Source organism: Micromesistius poutassou (assembly GCF_964030765.1).
Source record: "Micromesistius poutassou genome assembly, contig: SCAFFOLD_5823, whole genome shotgun sequence".
NCBI lineage: Eukaryota > Metazoa > Chordata > Actinopteri > Gadiformes > Gadidae > Micromesistius > Micromesistius poutassou.
Window position 1 is genome coordinate 1 of NW_028179623.1, and position 14,045 is coordinate 14,045.

General features: G+C 49.2%; 2 protein-coding genes across 3 annotated transcripts; both read right to left on the bottom strand.

Moving 5' to 3' along the window:
* Positions 1-513: 513 nt before the first annotated feature.
* On the bottom strand, positions 514-3,771 carry LOC311372654 (regulation of nuclear pre-mRNA domain-containing protein 1A-like). Of its 2 annotated transcripts, XM_084489624.1 has the most exons (4): positions 3,067-3,771; positions 1,242-1,371; positions 935-1,041; positions 514-838 (listed from the first exon to the last, which is right to left on the bottom strand). In XM_084489624.1, exons 1-4 carry the CDS (start codon positions 3,215-3,217, stop codon positions 660-662), a joined length of 567 nt encoding a protein of 188 aa, XP_084345750.1. In that variant the 5' UTR covers positions 3,218-3,771; the 3' UTR covers positions 514-659. The 2 variants fall into 2 exon arrangements, with proteins under 2 accessions (XP_084345750.1, XP_084345749.1); XM_084489623.1 differs by having other exon boundaries at positions 514-1,041; positions 3,067-3,366.
* A 2,059-nt stretch (positions 3,772-5,830) lies between these two features.
* On the bottom strand, positions 5,831-13,093 carry LOC311372653 (uncharacterized protein). Its single transcript, XM_084489622.1, has 10 exons — positions 12,980-13,093; positions 12,441-12,524; positions 10,991-11,133; positions 9,797-9,919; positions 9,422-9,479; positions 8,955-9,254; positions 8,605-8,744; positions 7,726-7,842; positions 7,538-7,595; positions 5,831-7,180 (listed from the first exon to the last, which is right to left on the bottom strand). The coding sequence occupies exons 1-10, from the start codon at positions 13,002-13,004 to the stop codon at positions 6,339-6,341; spliced, it is 1,890 nt and encodes a 629-aa protein (XP_084345748.1). The 5' UTR covers positions 13,005-13,093; the 3' UTR covers positions 5,831-6,338.
* Between the last annotated feature and the right edge of the window lie 952 nt (positions 13,094-14,045).

Genomic DNA, 14,045 nt, shown 5'->3' on the forward strand with positions numbered 1-14,045 from the left:
GCGTACTTGGAATTGGAACAGTGCTTGGGCCACCACTGATGACGTTTATCGAGAATGCAAGTACACGAGAACACACGAGAACGCGAATTGAGAAACGGCTAGACAGACAGACGGGTCTCCTCACTCAACACCACCACCACCACCCCACCAACAAGGCGTCGGTGGAGTCGTGGCCTCACGTACGACGTCAGTAGGGCTTGTTTTACTGCCGGCATTTTACCAACTAAGTTTGTGTCAAATTGAATTGCAGATTCAACCCGTGTGGTCTGATCCATCAACAGACGTGAGGTAGACGTGAGAAAATACTATATTTTGGTTTCCTGTTTGCTAAAATAATTGAGAAGAAAGGAAGAGGATGTTATCTATTGGTATATGACTAGAGGCAGAAGTCAACAGCACATCTTAAACCGCAGACTGAATGTATATATTACGTAATAAATGTACTGATTGCCCAATTTTACACGTGCAGAAGTAGTTTCTTTATACTCTGTGTGCGCCCTGGTCCCTTTTAGATCCACTTTTATTTCAAGTGCAAGTCTGCCGTGTTGCCGTGTGAGAGAGAATAGTCGTCCGTAACGACCAAATAATACACATTAAATTTAATTTATCCTGTGTAATTGTGTGTTGTTTATGTCTTTGTAGTGACGCCAACCAAGCGTTCACTCTGGGGACGCCACACTGGCCGCACATGAATAAATAATAGAGTCTGATAACCCGAGTGTGGAGTGGCTAGGCACCTGGGGGGGCTCTTCTGTAGGAGAGCTCTGGGAAGCAAAGCTGTCCTCCTCGTCCATCTGGATCTTTTCATAGGACCTCTTCTTAGCCTTCTTCTCTCCGTCTGCAGCACCAGTCACAGCGGGGGGGAAAGGAGTTTCAATGAATATAAACGGTATCCTGCAAAATGAAGAGCGTGAGTGAGAGTGATGGTCTTTACAGAGGACTTGTGAGAGCTGGTCCAGGAGGCTGTTCTCATACACCGCCCTCTCCTGCCAGATAGACAGCACCCGGCCCAGCTGCTTCTTAAAGCTCTCCTCTCCTTCCCTGCACAGAGAGGGGAAACCAGCGTCACCAGCAGGTACCATGTCCGAGTAGGACACGGTGGGCGACCCAGGACGACCGTAGGACCTTTAACAAACAGGCCATGTTTTCCCTGCCGTGCTGCAAACTAAGATGCATCATGTGTTGGACGGGAAGACTCAGAAGCCCATCATGCACCCAGGGTGTGTGCCGGTTCAGCTCACCTGGACACATGTTTGAAGGCGTCCACGATGATGGGTGCAAAGTCCTGGGTGAACTCTGGTCCTTTCCTCTTGCTGTTCTGGATGACATCGTTGGCCAGGTAGACAAAGGTCAGCTTGCGAGACACCTGAGCTGTACACACACACACACACACTTAAATTGGCCGAGCAGTCAAACCGAACAGTTCCTACAAAAGATTCACTTGTGTCCTGACACTGCAGACACATTTACCAATCCTTAAGTTAATAGGACCCCACCAGAGCACGTGGGTCCTTCTGCCAACTGAGATAAAGCAAAGGCTTGTGTTCTTTTGGTGCGTGCTTTGACACGGGCACGGTCTGATCATGTAGGGAAGGTTTGTGAAACCGTGGTAACCCTGGTTTTACAAATATCACAATCATTCTCAGAGCAACCAGACCAGACCAACCCCGCCAATAAAAACACCCCAATATAGGATCATATGTCCTGTAGAGCCCTTTGAGATTGTATAACCTGTGATTAAGAGTTACACAAATAGAAGATTATTGACGCATATTTTGATGCATGCATGATTGGTCAATATGAATGTGTGTAAAAAAGAATTCTACCAATTATTATACCCCTCTTATACCCAGGAACCAGGTATAAGGATTCTTAAAGATCAGGGTTTCCCTTAGGAAATTTAGCAGCAGCAGTGCTGAGAGAAACTATGCTGATGCTGCTGTGGGCGTGCACGGTGTGGGCGTGCACGGTGTGGGCGTGCACGGTGTGGATGTGTGCAGGTGTGGATGTGTGCAGGTGCAGAGAGGTTTAAGGTTAACCCGAGCCCCAACAACAACATAGAAGCCAACAATCTCAGGGACCAATTACAAACACCCCAAGAGTCTGTTGATAACGAGTCTCTTGAATGTTACTAGTTGGTCATATTTAACAATGTGTTCAACATAGGATAGCTGATTCGTTTGTTTCAGAAGTCATTTTAAATGTATACAAAAGATATATATTATTCTCTTTAAATCATGTAGTGTGATGTTTTATGTCCATAATTGAACTTAAGAATGAACGGATGGTCATGAAGCAGTACTTGGTGGGTGATGTGATGGTGGAGGTGGTCGTGTTGGGGGGGGGGGGGGGGGGGGCAGGTCCTGCTCGGGACATTCATTCAGCGGTTTAAGATACAGCAGCTACATTCGCATACTTGTATTTATGAGCTGATTCATGTATTCGCTATACCCTACCTTTATATCGGACGTGGCATTTGTATCAAGATATCTTAACCGAAAAAAAAGAGGAAAAATAGGAAACCCAAACGCCGAAATATTCCTAATTCACGTACAAATTGGGAATCAAGGTAAGAAGAGCGTCAGATCTAACGACACCCTTTTAACAGTGAAGGGAAGGAAAACACGTCTTATTGCGCAGACCGGACTACTAACCGAACACGTACTGGTACTACTGGTACTACTCCAAACCCCAAGCAGGGAAAACGGTGGGGAGCGACTCATGAACACCGTAGTCACCTGGAGCTGATCGGTGTACACAACAAGCTTGCATTTGCCTTTTCCACCTTCAACCCGCTGACCCGAGCACCGACGACCGTAGAGCTCAACGACGCGCATGCAAATATTAGATGTTAGGGAAATGCACGCTCGGCAACCAACCAACCAACACATTCAAACACAACACACATCGGGACCACAGAGCCACTACTAGCACGATGCTACCTAGCCCCGGGGAGCTAACTTGTGGAAGTGCACACCGGAGCCCAGGTGGCGGACCCCGGCGGTCCGAGGGGGGTCTCCTCCGGGGAGGACCCGCCGCGCACCGCAGCGCACTCACTCACTGTACCTTTCTTCAGTTCGTTGAGCCAGACGGTGACAATAGTTTGGGAGTGTTTCCTGTGGTGGATGAGCCACAGGGACAGGGTCTGCACACTTTGCTGAGAGTTGCTAAGCTCCGATAGTTTCTTCTCTAGAGCAGCCTCGGAAAAAGCTGACATTTCGACGAAAAATGGCCAGGTTTATCGGAGGCCGGCGGCGCGACGGCGTCCTGGTGCGTCTCCGAGGTGGCGGTTGTCGTTTCTTTTCTGCCTCCTTTTGCTGCACTGCGAGCTTTATGTCGGCTAGCAAAAAAACAACAACTAGCAGCTCAGGCACTGTCCGCTCGGTGTAATCGCGTTAGCATCCCCGCTGCCTTGCCCTGCACACTGGGTGAAGTGATGGTCCTGGATTGTGGCGTTATCCCGGGATGCCTCGACGCAATTTCCGGTGTTTTACTTCCTATGAACCGTGTACGCCAGTGAACAGCCCCCCGGACTCAGGCAAAACATAGGAACATGATCAGAATAACGAATAGTAGAACAATTACAGAGTTTTTAAGACATTTTTGACAAAGCAATATCCGAAAAACGTGTTACGGAAACTACTAATATCGCTCTATCAGAAGTCCCTCCCTCTCCCCACTTAATCAAACCCATTTAACTGAAAGGCCCGCCCTCTTCTCATTTGGAGAACGCCGTTGTTACTCCGGATTCTGCGACCCACCAATGGGTGTGACCCCAGGGGGCGCTGTTGCACATTTTCTGCAACATGCACGCAGCACGACATAAGATCTCCCCCCATACCACCCCTCACCTTGTTATTAAATGTTTGATTTGATTAGCATTTTACAGACCAATACAATGGATAGGGCGTTAGTACGGTCCGTCACCGTTGCTTCTTTCCCCATAAAAAGCTACAGTCAGTGTTTAATGACTTTGAGCATTTCCTATTATAGGCTACTGTGTAAAATGCTGTTTAGAATTAACGTTTGTATCAAGAAAAGAAAGACCCGCCCCCTGGGGGTCAGAAGAAAGACCCGCCCCCTGGGGGTCACACTTTTCGGTGGGTCGCAGAATTCGGTGTAACACCGTTCGTGTTAAAGTTAATGTTAAAGTTGGGCCGTTTTCATTACTCGTTGCCAGACCCTACAGCTCTCTGGATGTGGCTCTGGATCTCCAGGCTAAGCCAATACTGCTTTTGCTCCCTCAATTTACGTCATAAAAATGACACAATGATGATAACAAATCTTATAAGTGTCAATTAAAAAAAAGGAACATTTATTGTCTGTATATCATGCCGGGAAAAAAAAAAATATATATCTTTTTTTTTATTTAAAAAAAAATCGGCCGATACGGATACACGTAAAAAACGCAAATATTGGCCGATAATATCGGCCAACCGGTCGATCACTATTATCATTCCCTCTTAGAAAATATATATATTTTTTATATGGGAAGCCACTTAAGTCTATGCCCTCGATCATAGACCCATCTAGGATAAGCATGTTCATTTGCTGCATCTGTCAGGAAAATATTCCCATTGTTCACAATTATGATTTAGCTATTTACCCTTTGATAAGTCAATGCGTGCGTGTGTGTGTGTGTGTGTGTGTGTGTGTGTGTGTGAGTGTTACGGTACAGGTTACAGGTGTGCGTGGACAGGTGGATTGGTTCTCTTGTGGAGCAGTCGAGATAAGGCGTCTGCTAAAGCCCTTTATTGCTTAGGACTTGTTAAAGCTTAGAAACAAATATTTGGGGATGTATAGGCCCATTAGAAGTTCCTGATGCCGCATACAACCCCAATGGAACCCAAACGTTTTATTTGGATCAAGGTGGACGTCAGAAGAGGCAGATTTTCAGATTTGTTTAATACCTGGTGGTATAAAAATATACGGTGGTTGTGTATTAGTCAGATGCCTTTGAAACACGCCAGATAAAATGATCCAACAAATCATGTTGTTTAAGAGCCTGGAAGAATGTGAAATAACTGGTCCAACATCCAAGGAATTCCAACGTTCTCTCACTCCGAGACTGGGGTTCCTCTATTTGCTCAAGTGACCCAGAATACCCTTCCGATCTCACCAGGGCACCTATCCACATCACCCATCACAACACATTCGATACTCTAAAGGCAAATGTTAAATATTTTATGTCGTCTATTAGGATATTTTATTATTTTCAATGAACTGAACTGCTGCCGCCGAAGTAGCATTTGCGCCATCTTGTGGTCGCAGAAACAAACGCTGGTCAGAACCCGAGGGGGCGGACCGACGTACTGTCAGTGTTGTGCATCATTGAACAAGTTCATTTTTCTATGAACTTTGAACTGAACTTAACATATGTTTAACTAAAGAACTTCAACTTGAACTAGTTCAGATTTTGTGACATTCTGAAGTGATGCTTAGGTCCAGATGACATGTTTATTAAATAGAAGAGTTACTGCCTTAGTTGTGATGAATGAAACAGGTGTACAAATAATATCCACAACAATCTTGAGATTGTAGTGATGGGCAGCAGGTAATGGAGAGGATTCATTTAAAAAGATAAGCACAGAATACTCACTCCCAGTTTTTCTTCGGTTTCTAAAAAAAAACTTAATGAACTGAACATGAACTAGTTCAAAACTGTGTGAACTTGCACAACATGCAATATTGCATATTGTTAGCCAATGATGATACCATTTAATTTGTCGCAACAAATCAGTACTACATTAAGACCATAGTCTATCTAAAACAGGTTGAAAGCGTAAGTCGAACAGAACCTAACGAAAAGGAGCGTAGGACAGCCGTTCCCAAAAGTTCATTTTATTATGTTCACCCAACATTGGCATAATACATTGGTTTGCTTCTGTGGCGATTTTGGATCAACATTTTGTGTCAAAAAATGAACAGGATAGCAATCATTTAAAAACAAAAATAAATAAAACGTTTTTCACACGCATAAACTTGTCAAAAAGTAAACTTGCATATTAACAGCATACAGTGTGTAAAGGTCAAGTTCATTTTTTATTTGAGTCTTGAAAAGATTATCATTGAATAGAAATATATATATATACTGTATATTAAAAAATAATAATTGCGATCTAGCCACTAAGATTACACTTATTTCAACAATATATTGCATAACAAACCCTTGTATTTATACCCTTTGTTCTTTGACGAAATCAAAAACCAGAAGTAAAGCACATGTGACGACAATCCCTGCTAATCTGCATTGTAAATCGTTACAGCCGACGTCCCCATATTAACAAAACCTGATTTCCTGAACAAAAAAAAAAACACCAAAAAAAATAAGTGGTAACCTAGGACGGCCGCTGGCCTCCAGGGGTGCAGTAGTAAAACGTGACCGTGGGCTTTGGGCCGACGGGGCTCGTTTCCGGAAGGGGGTCTTGAAATACGGGGCGGGCCCCGGAGGACAGGGCCCCCGGGGTCACGTCCCCAGCCCCCGTAGGGCCGATGCGGTCTGCAGGGCGGCCGATGCGGTCTGCCGGGCGCCCGGCGGCGGCGGAGGAGGCCTGTGTGGGGCGGTGGTGTCGGGTCCCACACGGGTCCAGACTCTCCGGAGGGGCGGGCGGGTAAAAGCAGGGCGGTGAGGGACGGCCGCCGCCGCCGCCGCCCCGCGTCGGGAGGAGGCCCCGGGGGGCGGGGCCGCGCTCGGCCGGCTCTCGGCGTCCGACGACCACGGGGTCCATGCTCTCCTCCACGTCTGCGGACCGGACCTCGATGTGGCGCGGCGCTGAGGCGGCGCTGAGCGGTGTCTCGAACAACGTAACCCTGAGCGGGCTTAAGGCCACGTTGGAGTACGACGCCACGGGCTCCACGGGCTCCAGGGGCTCCAGGGGCTCCAGGGGCTCCAGGGGCTCCAGGGTGTCCGGTGGCGGGCTGGACGGTGCGCTGACGGCGGCCGTGTGGGGCAGGCCGAAAGACGCCCTCTCCAAAACGAACGCACCTTCAGACATCGGCATGCTTACCTTAAACACCGGGTGGGTTTCATTCGCGGTGCGGCGCTTCTTGGCCGCCCGCTCCGCCCACCCGGCGTCGGTCGGTTGGTGTAAAGAGTCCGAACCTCTCAAGCTGACGGCGTTCTTCTCCTGCCTGGCAGCCGCGCCGCGCCGCTGCTCGCTGTCAGAGAACATTTGCACGCCTAAAAAAATGCAGACAAAATGCAAAGCGAGAGAACGCATCCGCATACAAAGCACGTCGGTTAAGAGGATGAGGGAGAGAACACAGAGAGGAGGGGGAGGTTAGGGCCCTGCCAGCTCGCTGGAGGAGTCCGTTCAGTGTACACGCATTCAGCAGCTGAATTACAGATCGTCAAAAGAGCACAGGACGCATCAGAACAATATTCAAACACGCGGACAAGGGAACGGTGTCAACGACTTCAAAGCCCCACTCCACGTCAAGGAGGAGCTTCTCGTGGAGAGACGAAGTGCGTTGGAACGACGGCGGCGTTGAATTCCACAAGAAAGGACAGGCGGGGCGAGGAGGCGTTGGTACTTACACCAGTGGTAGGTCTTATCACTCAGCTGATCGCACAGGTGTGCTGGCCACTCCAAAACCTGTGGCAACATAACATTGTCCCCAAAGAAGGAATTTATCAGAGAATAAACCCGTGTGAATGGGTTAGGACGCACCCTTGATGTTCCCAGTGAGTGAGCGAGTGAGTGAGTGAGTGAGACGTGGTGATACCTTGTGCTGCCCTCTGCCCTCGATGCGTTCCACCCTCAGGGCCACGGACTGCAGCAGCTCCTTCTCCACGGTCAGGCCTCCCATCATGGCGTCCACGCATTCAGGGTACACCTCCATCTGCACACAAACACATGGCTACTCACTGGACTATGTAGAAGAAGAGTTTAAAGAATAGAACATCTTCACTCAGTCACCATAGCGATTTTAGTAAACTGCTTTTAACCCCTCCTACGTTTAGGAATGGACACACGAGGGCTTTTATAACACGCGCTTGTGTGCAGTCTCGTATGTGGTCTGTCTCATGGGGTTTAAAACGCCTCTGTTGGCGTGCAGACAACGTTCCCAGCTCAAACAGGACGTTCTTTGAAAGGAATCGTTTGAAACGATTCGACGAGGTCACTTGGGTGATTCATCACAGTGTGAGCCTGACTCCTCATGGCTCGTCATGTTATCTCTGCGGCCTTGAATCCACTCCCTGTTCAGTTCACACCGTGATAATAACAGCGCTACGGGAAGGGGAACATACCGCCGTACAGAAGGTTGGGCTCACTTTGAAATGTCCTTGTTTTATTCAATGAAGATCACATTCAATTAATCAGAAATACAGTCTAGACAATGTTAATGTGGTAAATTACTATTGCAGCTGGAAACGTCCGATTTTTATCTACATAGAGGAGTACTGAGGCCAGCCACCGTCTCTCCTGTGTTTCTACTGGTCCGTCGTTCACCTCATCGCGTTAAAGGCTGAATGACGATTAGAAAAGCCTCGTGCAATTATGTCAGCACGGCTGAAAACTGATGAATAAGAGTGTGAGTTTTCCCGGAAAACAGGAAATTGTCTGGGTGAGCCCAGACTCTTGAACGGTAGCGTAAACCGACCAGGTAGTTGGAGATATGCGAGGGACTCGTCAGGTGAGCAACGAAGTCGTCTGGGTTGGACTTGACGCGGCAGCATTGACACAAGAAGCAGGACGGTCTGCCGTCGTCCCTCCGCCTACACTCCACCACGCAGTCCAGACCTGTAGGGGGACACACACACAGGCCTTCAGCTCACTGCTGCGCTACGTCGCTCATCAGTCCATTTAGGAGGGTTTCACAGCAGCGTCCATTACATTAAGTCATCGAGTTTGTATGTACACCGGTGAAAGAAAAGAAAAGCTAAGTTACCGGTGTAACGGCGTCCTTCACAGGGGACTGCGTACACTTTGTCGTCGTGCAACTTGGCTCACCGATAACCGCGTGGCCGTCCAGGATGTGACCCCTGCTCTCGGATTGGACAGAAGGCCCGGCTGACTTTGCGGGAGGCAACTTCACAGCAGTGGCGTCCGCCTCGGACGTGGACGCGTTCGTCGGTAACGGTGCGCCGGACCCGGGGCGGCGTGCTGCCGCGTTCCGGGACTTGACCGGGCACTTCTTCGGGGACGACTGGGCCGCACCGTTTCCGACGCGGGTCTGTGTGAGCGCCGACGGGACGGGAGGAGAGCTCTCCTCCGTCTGCTCGCGTCTGAGTGCAGCCACCTGAGACGTCGCTGTGGAGGGGGGGGGGGGGGGGGGGGGGGGAGAGAGGTGGAGCCAGGCGGCTACGTTACGGTGGGATTCCACAGTGAGGTTTCCATCCCGTTAATAGCGGGGAGGGAGGAGGGTGAGCTGTCGGGAGGAATGGGTGGAAGCTTCTAGGAGACTTCCTGGCACTGACCGCTGGCCGCACTCTTCTGTCCCATCTCTTTGAAAGTAACGGCGTCCAACTGCAGCACCTGAAGTACAGAGGGCCAAAGCAAAAGGGAGAAAATATACGTTTAATTTAAAAAATATATATAGAAGATAGTTCCAAAAATCTCTTTAGGGTGGTGGGAGATATAGGGGTTACGCCTGGGTCGGGGAGCGAACAGACAGTCATTTTATTTTCCTCTTTTCTTGGAGTGGAGTTGATTGCCCATAATCGGGTTAAAATAGTAAAAAAGGCATTAACGAAAAGTCTACTGTAATGTTGGAAAGCCTGGACCTTAATTCCAATAACACAACAAAGACATCTTACACAACTCTAATGTACTTCAACCGCGTTCGCACAGACCTTGACGACGCCAGGTCCGTCCCTCTTCTCCAGCACGCTGGCCATCTCCATCAGCGGCCAGGCCAGCTTGGACACGTCCACCGTCTGGCCCCAGCCCACCGCCAGCTCCGGGTGGCGGGCGTTCTGTGAGGACGGAGCCCAGTGAGAGGGGATCTGACCCCGACGGTCCGCAAACCAACAAAAACCTTCATCTCGGTCCACGCGACCCCTTTGTTACAAACGGACAACCGCGTAGGGCCGCTCGATTATGGAAAAAAAAAATCATAGTCGCGATTATTTTGGTCAATATTGAAATCTCGATTATTCAAACGATTATTTTTGAGTTTGAAAACATGACTCATTTATTCATAATTTCTCTCCAAAAAAACACTTTGTAAATGATAACTTTGGTTATCATTTACAAAGAAAATAATCATTTAATAGAAAATAAAGTCCAGATATGAATCCAGCTGTTCTGTAATTTCTATGAAAAAAATGAAAAAATAATAATAATCGTTTCAACTCGATTATATTAGTTTGGTGATCGTTTCACTCTGAAATAGCGATCAAAATTGGATTAATCGCCCAGCCCTACAACCAAGTCCCCTCCATCCTCCCCAGGCTACCCGAAGCCCCGCCGGACGGCCAGAGTATTAGGCATCAGACACGGTTCACACCAGGGATGTGAATAACTCTAATGTTTCACGGTCGAATAATCAGTGGGTGGTTATGAACGAATAATCGATTATTGGATGTGTCCCGACATTCACAGAGGCAGCCATGGATCATCGGCAAGAAATCACTTAATATCTTAAACGCAAAAAAAACTAACTTTAACAGTGATCAGTGTTTGTGTTGTATGCATATATATATTAATATTTATGCTTGTGTATTGTGTATATTGTTTTTCTGTACATGATTAACTATTAGTGCTACAGAACCAACATTAGTTCCGTCCGTTAATTCTTGTTTATTTGAATGGGAAAAAATGTTAACGGTCCAAATGTTAAAAAAATCGACTTTGACCCTCAGGAACGAATAATCTAATAATCGAATATTCTGACCCATCCCTAGTTCACATGACCTTTGTAGTGACGCAGTGTGTGGGCCAGACATCCGCAGACATCAGCTGGTCTAGCACAAGGCTTCTGTTAGGTCCTCGTGAAGACCCCCCCCCCCCCCGCCTCCCGACCCCCCCGGGGTCCTCCCACTCACGATGTAGCGGTATCTGTGCAGGGAGCCCATGATGTGGTTCCGGACGTCTGACCTCTGCATGCGACCTTGGCACACCTCGCACAGGTAGAGGGCCTCCTGGCTGCACGGGCCCACCTTCACGCACTCTGTGACGCTGTCGAGGCCTACACACACACACACACACACACACACACACACACACACACACACACACACACACACACACACACACACACACACACACACACACACACACACACACACACACACACACACACACACACACACACACACACATGTCTCACCTCCGTCTTTTCTCCGCATTTGTATATCAGGAGGTTTGACCGTGAGGGTCATTCACACTTATTCACACTTGATGCCCGATGTGGGGGGGGGGGGGGGGGGGGGGCGGGCTTGCAAGGGGCGGGATATGACGTAGGGTCTAAGTTCGCAGGAGGCGGGACTGTCACTCTGGTTTGTTTTGGTTTGACCGCAGACGGCAACGGAGGCAGAGCGGGCAGAACTCATCGTGATCATCTTAAATGTTGCTGTAGCAAAAACACATCATATATTCCGTTGCATCCACAACATCCGGAGACAAATAGAAGAAACAACGATGAAGAAAGGCGTCGCGAACGACTGCGTTACCAGAGAATGAGAGCGTCTTTTTTTGCTTCATTTCACATCTAACAAACACTGGGACGAATGTAGTTGATTTCTGTTTTTAACTGAGGAAACAGGGAGTGGAAGGACGAGACCCTATAATGTTCAGCTAACTGTTGTAAATAATAAGTGTTACGAGAGTTAGCGCATGTGTGTGTGCGAGAATGGCAGTGTGTGTGTGTGTGTGTGTGTGTGTGTGTGTGTGTGTGTGTGTGTGTGTGTGTGTGTGTGTGTGTGTGAGTGGACGAGTGAGGAGAGCGAGCGGTAGCGTGTGTCAGTTTAGTGAAGTAACGAACGAGTCCGGTTGTGTCTGTGCAAACGTGTATTGTAACGTTAGTGAAACTAAGAATAAAATACCCAGCCTGTCAATCATCGGCGGCCGCTTCATTCCGACCATATTCAGACCTATAAGCAGACCCACTGCCGGTCAAAGTGAAGGGTGGTACCCCCGAGAGAACGTCTCCCCTGTGTTCCTCGACTACGGTCTGGGAGCCGACAGCAGGAGAGGTGTAACATAATAATAAGTAAAACATTTTCTATATACACGCGTGCAGCAGAAGGTCATTTACATTTCCGCCGGCTAAAATACTACCTCAGGGGGTAGTATTTTTTTCACTATGTTTTCAGGATACCAATGGCAGGATATGTCTTTCACATATACGGCCCGTCGGGAGAATAGCGGGCTAATAGCGGGCTTTTACGTGTATGTGTGAAAGCAGCTACAGTGAGGGCACTTTGCTCGGCGGTCCCCCATGGAGATGTTGAATGTCAACGAGGAGCCTTAAGACGGAGCCGTGAGGGTACAGACCGATGATGGGCTGCTGTCTGGTCTGGCTGTCCAGGTAGGGCTTCAGAGACTGGTAGAGCAGGCTCTCGTTCGCCGGCCCTGAAGCTGAGACACAAAACAACGAGCTGGTCGGATGACGAAGGTCGGTTCCAGGTGTGCACGTTTGTACACATACTTTTGATGCTTTTCTCATGCGCACCTATTGATTCTGAGGAGATGCCTGCAAAAGGAAAATACTTAAGATAATGGACGTGACGTCAGTGAGGAAGAAAGCAGTGTTGTCAACGATGGCAACCCATTCTGAGGGGAAGCCATGTGACTGACACACACACACACACACACACACACACACACACACACACACACACACACACACACACACACACACACACACACACACACACACACACACACACACACACACACACACACACACACCTTGTAGACTTTGAAAGACTTTGAAATTGAAAGAGGGCCAAATTAACTACAATCAAACCACTTACAAGAGTCCGTTATTCAATGCTTCAAAGACCCGGGGGGGGGGGGGGGGGGGGGCTCACCTTTACCTGCCCGTTCTGGCTGCATGCTGCCGTCTACCAAGAGTCTCTTGGCTGGGTGGTGAAGTGGATCAGTGGAGTGACGCAGAGCAGGAGACCAGAGCTGGGAGCCAACTGTGTTGAAGCATAAACACAGTGAACAGTGAGCAGTGGCCAAGAGTCACACGTCAGGACGACCGACCTGGCATCCTGAGCGGTACCAGACAAACAAACGAGCAGTGAGCACGCGTGGTCCTGGGGTTGGATGGTATTACGGGAGCTGTGATGTACGGCGCTTCAAAGGAAGCCTCATCATTATCTTGCCTACACGACTGAATCAGTAGACGTTTTTACACTGCCATATGGCCGTCTTATTGTAATGGGGGAACAATGCATTTCTCTGTATTTGTTGGAATGTGCCTGTTTTGGTGACACCGTGGGGGGGGGGGGGGGGGGGGGGGGGGGGGTGTTTAGAGGCTGTTTTCCTGAACCCCCGCCCCGGGGGAAGATTAAAGAAGCCAGGGTCCCAGCTGATAGGGTACGGCCGCGAACCCCTCTTTATGACACCTTGAGGAGGATCAAAGGACAGATGACCATCTGGTTAACAAAGGCTTTAGTTCAGGGGTGTCAAACGTACGGCCCGCGGGCCTAACCCGGCCTGCCAGATCATATCTAATCTCTATCAGAACTGGCCCGCCGGCATATCGCATTCCAGCGTTAACGCGTTGACGCGCATCCTGGTGCAGTAACACTGCACCAGGATCAACTCCGGCAGATCGCAATCCCGAAACCCCCCCCCGTCAACAACTCCGTCAGTCCGTAACTCCGTACCCCCCCGTCAACAACTCCGTCAGCCCGTAACTCCGTACCCCCCCGTCAACAACTCCGTCAGTCCGTAACTCCGTACCCCCCCCGTCACCAACTCCGTCAGTCCGTAACTCCGTACCCCCCCGTCACCAACTCCGTCAGTCCGTAACTCCGTACCCCCCCGTCAACAACTCCGTCAGTCCGTAACTCCGTACCCCCCCCCGTCAACAACTCCGTCAGCCCGTAACTCCGTACCCCCCCCCGTCAACAACTCCGTCAGTCC

What these genes read in the sequence shown, in the direction of transcription:
- LOC311372653 (XM_084489622.1), bottom strand. Translation starts at nt 13,004, where the DNA reads ATGCAGCCAGAACGGGCAGGTAAAG. An exon ending in ACGGACCTGGCGTCGTCAAG is followed by an intron (nt 9,480 to 9,796) that starts GTCTGTGCGAAC and finishes TCTGTACTTCAG; the next exon opens with GTGCTGCAGTTGGACGCCGT. An exon ending in ACAGAAGAGTGCGGCCAGCG is followed by an intron (nt 9,255 to 9,421) that starts GTCAGTGCCAGG and finishes CCCCCTCCACAG; the next exon opens with CGACGTCTCAGGTGGCTGCA.
- LOC311372654 (XM_084489623.1), bottom strand. Translation starts at nt 3,217, where the DNA reads ATGTCAGCTTTTTCCGAGGCTGCTCTAGAGAAGAAACTATCGGAGCTT. An exon ending in GCTCAACGAACTGAAGAAAG is followed by an intron (nt 1,372 to 3,066) that starts GTACAGTGAGTG and finishes GTGTGTGTACAG; the next exon opens with CTCAGGTGTCTCGCAAGCTG. An exon ending in GCCTTCAAACATGTGTCCAG is followed by an intron (nt 1,042 to 1,241) that starts GTGAGCTGAACC and finishes CTCTCTGTGCAG; the next exon opens with GGAAGGAGAGGAGAGCTTTA.